The sequence below is a fragment of the Microtus pennsylvanicus genome, chromosome 2, assembly GCF_037038515.1.
Source record: "Microtus pennsylvanicus isolate mMicPen1 chromosome 2, mMicPen1.hap1, whole genome shotgun sequence".
NCBI lineage: Eukaryota > Metazoa > Chordata > Mammalia > Rodentia > Cricetidae > Microtus > Microtus pennsylvanicus.
In genome coordinates this window covers 18,921,559-18,934,747 of record NC_134580.1, presented here as the reverse complement: position 1 = coordinate 18,934,747, position 13,189 = coordinate 18,921,559, and the positions used below count along the sequence as shown (strand labels likewise).

Here is a 13,189-nt window from a genome sequence, read left to right as displayed (position 1 = left end):
ATTTCACCTTGCCTTAGAGAGGAGGCAGCACTCTAACAGGAAAAGGAAGGGTGGCAGTATTTGAAGCCAAGGACTGTAGTACAGGTGAGGTAACAGAATGCTGCCAGGAGAAAGCTTTCCTTTCAAGTCAAGTCATTCAGGTGAACAGTGAAAACTCCCACTCCCGGAAGTGCTACACCAATGCAAGCTAGCAGAAACAACAAGGGATCTAGAGCACTGAAGGGAAGGAAGAAAAGGAATAGAGGACCAATGTAAAGAGCTGTGTCTGAAAGTTGAGGGTTCCTTGCAGCCAGAGCTCCTCCACTGCATCCAAAAGGTCATCTTGCAGATGCATCAGGGAGTAATAGAGCTGTCATAGAGTTGTGAGTCACTAGGACGTTTATGTGGAATTTTCCTGTTCAGGTATAGCAGGAGTCTGGTTATTTTAAAGGAGGTGGCTCCAGTAATTAAAACATGTAAAAGACGGTAAAGCAGTAAGTATGAGGATAATGAGAATCGAGTGTTCAAGGGGAAGAGCCAAAATGGGAGAGAACCAAAGGCCATTCATAGGAGAAGGTTGTCACTGAATTTTTGTCTGGTCTCTGCATCTTTGAGACCAATCTTGAACCAGATAGGATTAGTTGGTGTGGGAGCAGCATTGTTCCTGGAGGAGGGCACAAGGCTCATCCTCAGCAGTAGTCAGGCTGTCTAGGCCTCGTTAACGTTGGAGCATTGCAGTAGCCAAAGAATCAAGTTGTTACTGATATTAAGCTGATCTGAGGTTTCTTTAAGCTTTCCAGAAAGCTTGTAAGACAGAGTGGTTAAGATACAAAGAGGCCTTCAGTCCATCTGTTGTAGTTCTGAATCCTGAAAAACAATGTCCGGCGTGGCAAGAAGAGGGATGAGATGGAAGACTCATTAGCCACTGTTTCTGGGGTCACCCAAACTTCTTTTAGGAACTTGGGACACAGATCTCTCTTAAGTGCTTCAAACTTCCAAAGGGGAGATGTGGAAAGCACAGCAGTTAAACTGCCTCAGAGGAGGGTCCATCTAAGGGGCCGTGGCAGAACTTAACAGACGGCAAAGAAGCAGAGCATAATACAACCATGTGACAACAGTATACATCCATGGACTGTCTTATTCGAGTGAGGTAGCATCTGTAATGCATAAAGTTCAGACTTATGGGACTACTCTAAATCCCACTAAGAGTGTAGTTAAGAAAATAGTTGGGGCAGTTTGCCCTTATTGGAGAACAGGCAATAAAAGTATCTTTGTCATAGATGTTATAGGCAAAAATGGTTGATCGTCGTCACCACTGTCCATTATAAATCACGGCGTTGGTTTAGTGGAAGAGTTTGAAATATTTTTCACTGATCACCATAAATTCAGAATTGCCAGTTGGACCTCCTCTATTACAGCCTCATGGAGAACATTAAGAGTTTAATATCATGATTAACATGAGTTTTGTGTAGTATGGTGAAATATATTTAGACAGCTGTTTGGACCATATATCAGAGCTCTGTAGATAGGACAACTGTAATTACATTTCTGTTATATCAGACTTTTGTACAAGGAGCAAACATTTGGAGACTTTGTAAGAGAACTCAGTTAAAATGAAAGAGAAATAGAATTTTTATAGAATTGTCCAGAAATGTTCCAAGGATACAACTTGGGTGTCCTGAATTATTTCCTAAATATGTGAGTTTGATTTCAGGGTATCTAGCCAACTTCTTTAATCAGGGAACATGTAATTGCGGCATAGGTTGACACATAATAACTGTGAGGAGTGCTCTTCCAGAAAGTGGTACTGTTCTATAGTTGCAGAATACAGCTTTTAGATTTGGCCTCTGTGCTTAAGAATATAGGCAGGCTTGTTTTTCTCAGGTATGCATAGATACTGTAGTTACTGATGTAAGCCAACATCCTGTTTTATATCTGGTGTGTGTGTGTGTGTGTGTGTGTGTGTGTGTGTGTGTGATAGAATCATTAATGAGAAATAGTTGTACAGATAACATTTCATGCGGATATGAATAATGTCTGAGAACTGTCATTCTTTGAATTGCCAGAGAAACACATTGAACATTTTAATCTTTGCTATACTCTCCTGTTGGATGTTTAAGACTATGTAGATAACCACAATTTTTTTTTGTTGTTTTTAAACTGCTAAGTCCATTGAGGGTCCAGCCCGCAAAAGTCACATGGACTCATGAGGAGTCTCTGATGCCTCCAATCTCTCTCTTAATAGTTGTCTGTCTATGCAAGGATAAATCAAAGGCTTAGATTGGCCTGGCTGTGGCTTTCCCTGGAAGCTCTGAAGAAACTTCTCCTGTGTGTTTAGCATTCTTTTTGTAGATTGAGCACCGGGTTAGCATTCATTGAGTGGGGCTCCAAGGCCCCTCTGAACAATCGAACAGTCAACTCTCCGCAGTTGTAGATGTTTCTAGAGATGGCCTACAGTCCCTCTGGGACCTCAATGACCTTTGAGGACAGAGGAAAAATACTTTCTCATTTAGTCCCTCTCACCACATTAGAATAGCCTTCAAGTATGGTTATTGTAACCCAGACAGTACACCAGTCCTGTACTTTTCACTACTGTATAATATTTGAACAGCCAAATATTTCTAAATTATCTTTGATTTGACATATATTTTCACCAGTTTTTATAATTGTTGATCATAGATCTTTTTTATTTTTTTATTTATTAAAGATTTCTGCCTCCTCCCCGCCACTGCCTCCCATTTCCCTCCCCCTCCCCCAATCAAGTCCCCCTCCCTCGTCAGCCCAAAGAGCAATCAGGGTTCCCTGCCCTGTGGGAAGTCCAAGGACCACCCACCTCCATCCAGGTCTAGTAAGGTGAGCATCCAAACTGCCTAGGCTCCCACAAAGCCAGTATGTGCAGTAGGATCAAAAACCCATTGCCAATGTTCTTGAGTTCTCAGTAGTCCTCATTGTCCGCTATGTTCAGCGAGTCCGGTTTTGAAAACCTTAAAGTCCCATGTATTATCTTTATGTCTCATCCTTTACAGACCTTAATAACTTGCAAAAGCTTTTCATTTTTCACACTTTGTAAATATCCATTCATCTTAATCTTCATACATAAATTCTTCTTTACTTAAACAACTTCCATCTTTACATCTTTTGATATTTTTTTGTTCTTAATACAATGAGACATAATAGCATTAACAAATGAATTTTCTCTCTGCTTTTGGAGTTATCTCCCCATGGGAGGGGAGAGTGAGCAATGTCTATTCCCTCTTTATCTGGTTCTAATGACAAACCAAAGTTTAATTTCATCAGGGTTCAATAGCAGGACCAAAGAGTTATTGTACTTACTGAGAATTGGTAAGGGGTTGTTGATGGGACCGTGGGTGGCTCAGAAGCAGTCACAATGAAGGACTTTACTCAGTATGTGTGAGGACATTTTATAATCATACAGATGAGATTTTGAATATTATTGCTTGTTGCAATTATATTTATATACCTTTTCATTTGAAACTTAACAGAGGTTTTTAGTAAACATATTGTTAGACTGAACTAGTGAGGTGAGAGAAAAGCCCAAAAGTGTTGCTGCCAAGAGTGTGATCCTTTATAGAACATTTATTTTTTCTCAGCTCCAGCTACCCCTGTTTGTACATTGAGGCTTTTCTCACATATGATGTGTTTCTAGGATGAATCCCAGGTGGGGGAAGGTTTCGGATCTTTTTCTGCAACCTGGCCTGAGCATGATCTCTTTATTGTATGAAGCCAAATGGGGAATGGCTTCTTTTCTTTCGTTGCTTCTTTTCTGTGGCTTTGCTAGTTTTCAGCCCTACCTATTGCCCTCCATAGTATATTCCCAAGACTTTCCCTACCAGCTACTGTGTCGGGCCTGTATGTGTGATTATAACATTATAAACAGTAGCTGTGTTGGTATGTCTCATTAGGTTATTTTTGCTGTTAAGTTTTAATAAAGGGTAAGTTAGGTATTTTCTTTAGCAACCTATAATCTTTTCCTTCCTTCTTTTTTCTATCCTTTTTTACTCCCTCCCTTTCTTCCTTTTTAGGGGGGACAGTGGTATCTCTCCTCTTTTGTAACCCAGACTGGCCTCAATTTCACAATCCTCCTGTCTCATCTTTTTTCAAGTATCTGCTACCACCGCCGGGTTGCAGTTTATCATTCTTTTCAAGGAATTTATTATTATTTAGATAAGTTGATCTTGAGGTCCTTGTTTAATCCAGACGACATGTCTGACACTGGCGAGAAGGCTCAGTGATCCAGAGCACTTGCTGCTACTCCAAAGGAACTGAGTTTCATTCTCTGCACCCTCAACTGCCTGTAATTCCAGCTTCACAGCATCCCATGCCCTCTTCCTGTCTCTTAGAGCACTCTCATTGCAGAGGCCGTTTTCTCACCTCAAAATTCTGGAGCCAGATCTAAGTGACTATGGCCCTGGGAACATAGATTCAGCTTTCCCCAGGTTCTATGTTCTAAAGTGGATGATGTTTCATGAAGATTTTATAATAACAGAGAAAGTCGTAAATGAAGACTTGAAAAAGAATACGTTAGTAGACCTGATATTAATGTTAAATAATGTTTGTATAAGATTCTGTAAATAAAGGGTTTTTTTATTGATTGCTTGGAGTTGCATCTCCTACAATATGCAAAAAAAAAAAAAAAAAAACCAGTGTTGCAGGTTGGCTCAGTGAATAGTAGTAAATTCAGTTTCCCAAAACAATATGCTATTATTAAAAATTAAGTGTGAGTGCAAAGTAAAAGGAAAATATCTTGGTGGAAGCATCAGAGGCATGGGACACAGGCAAGTGGAAAACATCTTTATGGTAAGCCTTAGACACTGTTGGCGGGATGCTTTGTTTTGTGGTTGCTGGAAGGTGGGGGTCTGAGACGTTAAGATCTCAAAGGATAAGTAGTGCCTTGTTTATACATACCATTGTTTATACAAACCACACTGATTCACCCAATGTCCACAAAGCTGTCAGGTTCAGTGAAGGCCAGCAAACATCTATTGAGAGGATTAAAGACGGCTCAAGACAACTGGGTTCTGGATTTGCAGCATCCTCAACCGTTTTGTGGCGCGCACCAGAGACGACTTCTCAGACACAGGGTATAGCCAATTGAAAGTTCTTATTCCAGCCAGTTGGGACTACACTTACGTATTCAGCGACCAGGGGTAGCCACAAGTATCCAGAGGAAAGGATATTTTAAGACAAGAACTACATCTTGCCTACAAATGCCTGCTGTCTTACTCAGCAGCAACAGGGATCTTCAAAGAAGCAAGCACTTTCCCAGAAGTCAAGTTAGCTGGGGCATCTTGGCCTTGGGTCTTAGAATACAATGGGGTAATTTTCCTCGGGATTTTCCATCAAGGAGTTTGAATTCCAGTTCAACCTGAAAAGGCCTCAGCAAGAACACAAGATGAGGAACCTCTGCACTCTCTGGCTTTGTCATACCACCTCTCCACCCTCAGTGACGTTCTGATCAGACATGCTGGAGTTTCAGCTTGAAGGGGAAGCTTTGCCCACAGCACCTCCATGCGTGTGGCAGACGGCCACACACACACTCACACACACAAACACATACTCACACAATCACTCCTCCCACATATGTGCATAAACACAAACATATACACAAAACAGATCTTCATGAAGTATATGCACGATCCCAGGTAATCTAAACAAAGTGAATGAAAGCTACAGGAACAAGGGACTTGTTTGGAGATTTTAACAGGAACTTGGCTAACTGATTACCCAAGAGTTACCATAAAGGTGCTGTCCTGAGATTGTGCTGGAAGTGAACGTAGCAAGCTGGAACACGTGTGTTTTTAATCTGGGGGAAGCTGACGTTTTAATTGTTTGATTTGCTTTTCAAGGTGGTGAACCCCAAAAAGAAAGGAAAAAAGAAGAAATATATCAATTCAGGAACTGTAAGTCGTTTTTAACAATATTGGTGAAAGACATAACAGACTTAACAGTTTGCATGGTACTGAGATAATCTCAGAATGAGATTTACGTCACTTAGCAACTCACAACAAAGGCATGGGCTGGAAGCACTGTCTTCCTAGGACTGTGGTTCTGGAGAATAGAGTCAGAGGCCTCGCCTGGGCTCTGCTGGTTTCTGCCGTGGGAGGCTGAGGGGCTGTGCTGACCTGTCTATTCAGTGGAATTCAGAGCAGTGAATCCAGCCAAGGCCAAGCTCAGGACTGCATTCCTCAGTGATTCCTAAGCCTGACCTAGGAGGTCAGTACTCTCACTGATGGAATCTCAAATATCAGTCCTGGGGATGCTAAGAGGAGGTCAGACCTAGGTCACAGGGCAAGGGCAATCAAAAGATGGAGAAAATCAAGAGCGTGCTACTTTCAGATTAAAAAAAAAACTAAGTAATTTTTCCTAAAATTAACTTTACTCAGAAGAAACAAAGCCTTAAGTTTTCTTCATTTTTTTAAAGTTTTGCACCAATCATGATGTAGTGGTTCAAATACTAGATGACCTTAGTGGAGTCCAGTGGCAGAAATGGCCATTTCTTGCACAGCTCACCTTGGCGAATCCACATGTGGCTGTTACTGCTCTCCAGCTCTTCTGTCTTTCCTAATCTAATCCACAGGGGGAAACAGCGCAGTGTCCCTGCAGGTGACTTCCACGCTGTTCTTCACAGTCACCGAGGAGAGTCAGATAGTGAAGGCTGCCTTTCATCCCTTTCCTTCTGATAACCTCAAATGTGCGTCCTGGCAGGCTTTAATAAATAATAATGTCTTTTGTTATCTTAAAATGTTAGGGAATAATAGATTCTCTTTAGTAGAAAACTGTTCATGTCCACGCTGGGATTGCAGTCAATTCTGACAAGTAATTCAGATTCTCTCTCTTCCTCCCTCTCTTTCTCTCCCTCCCTCCCTTCCTCCCCCTTTATTTTCCCCTCTCCCTATCCCTCTCTAGGTAACTTTACTGTCTTTCTTGGTGGAAACAGAAGTCTCCTTCCTGGACTATATTAAAGGAGGGTAAGTCATTTTCTAAAACCCACACAGCATTTCTTTCTGTATATATCGTCATCATGACCACAGGAGCAAGTTGATAACCGCCTGTATGTGTATGATACATACACACATATGTATATATAATATGAATGCATATGTAATTTATTTAATGCTAGCATGTGTGCTAAGGCGGTGCACATATGCCACAGAACCTGCGCGGGGAAACTCAGGGGACAGCTTGTAAGAATTTGTACTGTCCTTTCCCACTGGAAAATCCAGGGATAAAATTCAAGGCCTTAGGCTTAGCAGCAGGCTCATTTACCTGCTAAGCCATTATCCTGGGCTCTGCTTTTGACTACATTGATGCATTTTTATTTCAGACCTTCACAGAAACACAAGCCTTTGCATTTTTTTTCTCAGTTAGGGCTTCTATTGCTATCACAGAATGCTATGACCAAGAGCAGTTTGTAGGGGAAAGAGTTTCCGAAGGAAGTCAGGTAGGAGCTTTAACTTGGAGGCAGGAGCTGATGCAGAGGCCCTGGAGGGCTCCTGCTTATTGGTTTGCTCTTCATGACTTGCTCAGGCTGCTTTCTTATAGAGCCCAGGGCCACATGCCCAGCAATGGCACCACCCACAATGGACTGGGCCCTCCCTCATCAATCACTAAGAAGATACACAACAAACCTGCCTAGAGCCTGGTATTATGGAGGCGTTTGAGGTTTTCTCCTCTTAAATGACTCTAGCTTTTGTCAAGTTGACATAAAACTACCAAGGACAGATACTTACTTCAAATAAATCCATTTGAAAAAAAAATAAGAATAAGGCTACTATAGAAAAGCACGTTTTACAGTTTTTCCTACACTGCAACAAGAATGTCTTTATTTCACCGCATAGAGGAGATGCTACAAGATCACCTGGAATATGTTCTTACCATTCATTTTGAATTGATTATATTGCTAAAGAGATGTACTGGCTCCCATTGCTAACATCTGTGTATGAATGTTTGCCAAACAGAATAGTGTCCCTTTTTGAAAAATTTGCTAATTAAATAGGTCACTGTCCTTTTCAACTTATTTTTATTTTTAAAATGTATTCTTTTAGAATTCCATGCATGTATACAATGACATATGCTCATATCTAATTCCAGTCCTCCTACTTCCCCCAAGCCTCCCTGAATCCCCCTCACAACATGTCATCTTCCTACATCATGCCCTCTTCTTTATTAAAGGAAATTTAATCCCCCCAGAAGTACAATTAGTGCTGTATGTATGTGGGGTCATTCACTGGAACATGGGCAACCAACCGACTAGTAGTCATGCCCTCAAAAATGAGTTCTTCTCCTTTCCCAGCACCTATCAACTGCCATTTTAGTTGGTTCTGTGTCTTCGCAGAAGCCTTTGTTGAGAAGACTTGAAAAAAGAAGGTTTGTAGGCTCCTTCCTCCCACTCTTCTTCTAGGTCCATTGAAGGGCTGGGGATTTTCACTGAAGACAGTCTAAGAGGGTAGCTTGGAGCAGAGACTTCACAACAACACATTGTTTCCCTTCCCAGACCTTCCGCCCTGGTCTGAACCCTCTTCAGCACATGTCAGAAGAGGTTCCCCTATAGTTAATCCACATGGCCTGGCCTTTGTTCACTGGGTGACATTAAGAACAATAGAAAAACATCCAATGCTGGGATCAGATTCTCAATACAGTGAGATGACCACTGGCCAAGTTACAAACTCCTGTATCTGCCTTTACCCTCTTGTCTTAGAACACCATGGTTTCTGATCCTACTGCACGCACTGGCTTTGTGGGAGCCTAGGCAGGTTGGATGCTCAACTTACTAGACCTGGATGGAGGTGGGGGTTCCTTGGACTTCCCACAGGACAGGGAACCCTGATTGCTTTTCGGGCTGGGGGGAGACTTAATTGGGGGAGGGGGAGGGAAATGGGAGGCGGCGGCGGGGAAGAGACAGAAATCTTTAATAAATAAATAAAGTAATAAAGTAATAAAGTAATAAATCAAAAAAAATAATTCATTAACTGAAAATAACTAAAGAAATAAAGAAGGAGAAGATAAAAAGACATAGCTGGGTTGAATGCAAAGTTTGTGGGATAGTAAAAATGACTAAGAAAATCTAAGCATGCCTTTTAAAATGTAAAACATCTACATTGCCTCAAAGCAATATAACACCTGACTGTGTACTGGCTGGCTACTAATTCTTCAGGAAATACACTTTATAATGCATCCGGGGCACAGAAAGCTAAATGTCAGAGACTAAGTTCCTTACCAATATCACCTGTGAGTGACAGAAGAGGGAAGTGCTCTCGTTTGGTATTTCTCTAGTTCTTTGGAGTAAAATGCATTTCAGACTGTGTATTACTGTTGTTCGCATTAAAACTCCCAGAAAGTTTGCTTTATGCATCCTTGATATTGAAGTATGGATTTTATTCTAAAAGATAATAAAACTGATTAAATTAAAGCCAGGGGGTGGAGGAGCATACCTTTGATCCCAACACTCAGAAAGCAGAGACAGGTGGATCTCTGTGAGTTCAAGGCCAGCCTGGTCTTCAAGAGCTGGTTCCAGGACAGGCACCAAAGCTACAGAGAAACCCTATTTCAAAAAACCAAAAAAAAAAAAAAGGTATTAAAGTATAAAAATTTTTCTGCCTCTACCAGAAATTATTGCTGCTGGACTTTTATTCTAATTCGATGTGGAGGATGGAATACTGAGATCGAGGCAGGAACTGCTGATTTTCTTTCTGTCCTGAAAAAAGGAGGGGCATGGAGTGACATTGGAAAGATACTATGTGGAGAAATTCTTGGACAGAATTCGAATAATTCAGCAGAGTTAAGAGGGGGTTGCTAGGGATTCCAGTAGTGTGTAATTGTGACCATGAGTCTCAACTTGACTGCATGTTTCAAACAGCAGGCCTACCTCTTCCCACCACAACCTGTTTCTTATTCCAATAAGCAGGAATAAAAATAATGATGCCTGCTTCAAAGTAACTGTGGGATTGAATTGTGTGTAGTTCTAACCCTCAGTAACACTAGCCACTGTTTCCTGAACTTTCGATGGGTTTAAAATACCAAAATACTTTATTGCATTTGCTTTCCATAATTTTAGTGGTGGCAATTTCAGCTCTCAAAGACATGGAGAGAAAAGAGAAATTTAAATGAACAAAGTCAGTGAGGTTCCTCCTTAACTAAGTTCCACTCGGAGGTAACCGTTGCTTTCAGACAGCACTGTTCACCCTGCCCATATCTTGATTCTGATCCTAAGCCTTGTAAAGATTATAGACAAAGTGTTATTTGTCCCAGTTGCAAGAAATCAAAGTCTTTATGGGAGAAGAGAGAGGGAGAGAAAGGGCTACCCACGTATTAATCAGTTTCTTTCTTGTTTTGTTGTTCTTTTGTTTTCAAGACAGGATTTCTCTATATAGCCCTGACTATCCTAGAACTCGCTCTATAGACCAGGCTGGCCTTGAACTCACAGAGATCCACCTGCCTGAGCCTCCTGAGTGCTAGATTTAAAGGCGTATGCCACCACTGCCCAGCTTAATCAGCTCCTTTTAAAGACCAGAGCGAACACTTTGACTTTGCTTGTCTGAAAGGCTAGTTGAGTATAAGAGAATTTACAAATCAGTCCCATGATAGTTTTCTTTAAAAATACTTAAAGTTTTTTCAAAAATGCAAAATAACGTTTCCCTAGTTTTATAAAATATATAGCATTACTTAGAAAGTTGCCTCGGGGAGCATGCTTTGCCAGAGCAGGCGATACTCTAAGTTTTTCTAATCTCATTTCTTGTTTGAATATGCATGCCTAGGACTTTTTTTTATTAGGGTTCCTTGTAGGGGCATCCAAGTGCTTTGTTCTCACCAAAGCAGCAGAAAGCTAAACCCTGCATCACCAAATGGAGATAAATCTAATAAAAACTGCCTTCTTTCTATACTAACAGGGAATGCTTTCCTAGCTCATCTAAAGCAACAGTTAGGAAAGAGACCTTTATGCATATTAAAAGACATCTCTAAACTTGTTTTTGTTAATGCTTGATTCTAAATTTGTGTATTTAGAGGGAAAAGTTGGGAGAGGATCAAACAAAGTGATATATGAATGAAAATCCCATATGGAAACCCATTTCTCTGCATGCCAATTTGAAACAATAAAAGTAAAATATTTAAGGTTAACAAAGTAGAAATGACATGGGCTTGGAAGTCAAGGGGTGTCTAGCCTTATGGTTGGCATTGTCCTCCACCCTTGGCTTGTCTTTCTGCAGATAGCATGTTCAGCACCTTCTGTTTCTTACTCGGGAAATGGTGGAGATGTGTTATCATAAGAAAGGATGCTAATCGTGTTTGTGTTGGTTAGTTTCTCAGTCATGGTGCGTGGTGAGAGTATAAACAGCCAGAAGAACTGAAGAGGGAAGGAAGGTAGGGGGATGCGGCAGAGGGCTCTCAAAGCACTGTAAGCTTTCTGCTGCTAACCGGGGGTCAATCATCTCTCTAAAGGGGAATTCTCTCTGAAGTATGTGAGCTTCGGTAGGGGTTATAATCATCCATTTGAAAGAACAGCTATGGAAAGCCTGCTTCTATCTGGAAAAAGCTTCCACTCTGGGAAGCAATGAGAGGTTGGGGCCTGAAAACTGAGAGATAAAAAAGGGCTAATCACGGGCAGGAGGCAGAAGCGGGTGGGAAATTCATCCCTGCTCCTGTTGACCCCACCATGCAGACTGTGCTTTGGAAGGTCGCAGGATGTCTTTTGAAGCTCTCTCCAGCGGTTCATTCCCTGCTGAAGCAGCGGTTGTCATTCATTGCTTGACCCTGAACGCTAGCAAGCGAGCGTGGAGAGGATTAAAGAAAAAAACAAATCTTAAGGCAGAATAAAGAGAACTGGGTCTCATGAGAGGCAAGGATTAACATGAGCCTGGAAAAGCCCAGGCTTGCTTCTCAGGAGTGCCTTCTTCAGCTTGAAGATCCATTTATTACACACGGACACTCAGTATTCCGTGACCTTTAAAGCAGTGCTTCTCAACCTTCCTAAGGATTCAGCCCCTTAATACAGGTCCTCATGTTGTGGTGACCCCTACCAGAAAATGATTTCATTGCTGCTTTGTAACTGTAATTTTGCTACTGTTATGAATAGTAATGTAATAATAATAATAATAATAATAATCTGATATATAGGTAATGGGAGTCTAGAATATTTAGCCTTTAAGACTCCCTTACAGGGTTCAGTTAAAGACACCACAGATAGCTAAAGGGGGGCCAGAATTCTAAAGGTAAAGATCTGAGGGGTAAAAATCTACTCGCAACAGGAAGCATCCATCCATGTTTCTTTATTCTTGTTCCTCTCGTCTTTCTCATTTCTCACAATTCTCCCTTGCTCTCTCTTGCTTTTTCTTCTACATATCCCTAGTTCTACCCATTACAAATGTTCCCAGTCATATACACTCTTAAAACCAGAAATTCTCCAGCCCTAGTAAGTTCCAGAGTTGGAATTCTTTTGCCCCATAGAAAAACAGATAAAGGTTCTCACACACACACACAAACACACACACACACACACACACAGAGAGAGAGAGAGAGAGAGAGAGAGAGAGAGAGATCCATGGGAGTGGCTAGTATACGTCACATTTAATGGGGAAAGCTGGTTAAGAAGGTGATTAAATCATCAGGAAAATCTAGAGGGGAATGCTAGTACGCTACGCTACATTTTTAGGTGGTGAGTAAAGGGCTAAAAGGTTTGTTTCTGGTAAAATTATGAAGAGGGTACACATTGTTTAAATCAGCACACCACTTCTTTTCTTCCAGTATGCATAGAGGATACCAGGTAACTAGGCAACCTAAGTAAACAATCAGGGAGAAGCTGATAGTCCTTAATCAAATAACATATAAACTAGTCGCTGCAGTTTTTACGGGCCTAGGTCTGGAGTTATACTTACTTCTCTAAGCGAAGAAGAGACTCAGGCCTCTAAATTATCAGTTCCAGACTATGCTGTTATCAGCAATTCGGTTGTGGGGTAAAACCAGAGCAGCAGCTTGGGCAGGCAGTAATTCTATGTCCTTGGAGATCTTTGCCTGGACCCTAAACTCTGACCAAATGCCTGCTGATAAAAATAATTACAGAAAGGCCGGTCTCGGCGCTTCCCTAGGAGAGAAGAACAAGACCTGGCACTGGGAAACTGTTCTGAACTAGGGAATTAGTTCCCAAATATGTAGCAGAAAGGGAGTTAGCTACAGCGAACGATCTACAGCAAAGGAC

The 13,189-nt window shown here is 41.4% G+C and overlaps 1 protein-coding gene across 1 annotated transcript in view; it reads left to right on the top strand.

Moving 5' to 3' along the window:
* Nucleotides 1-13,189, top strand: part of Cpne8 (copine 8) — a 183,722-nt gene that overhangs the window by 129,726 nt on the left and 40,807 nt on the right. The window contains exons 12-13 of the mRNA XM_075960372.1: nt 5,847-5,900; nt 6,907-6,968. Of these exons, the coding sequence (XP_075816487.1) occupies nt 5,847-5,900; nt 6,907-6,968 (116 nt within the window). The remainder of the gene's footprint in view (nt 1-5,846; nt 5,901-6,906; nt 6,969-13,189) is intronic.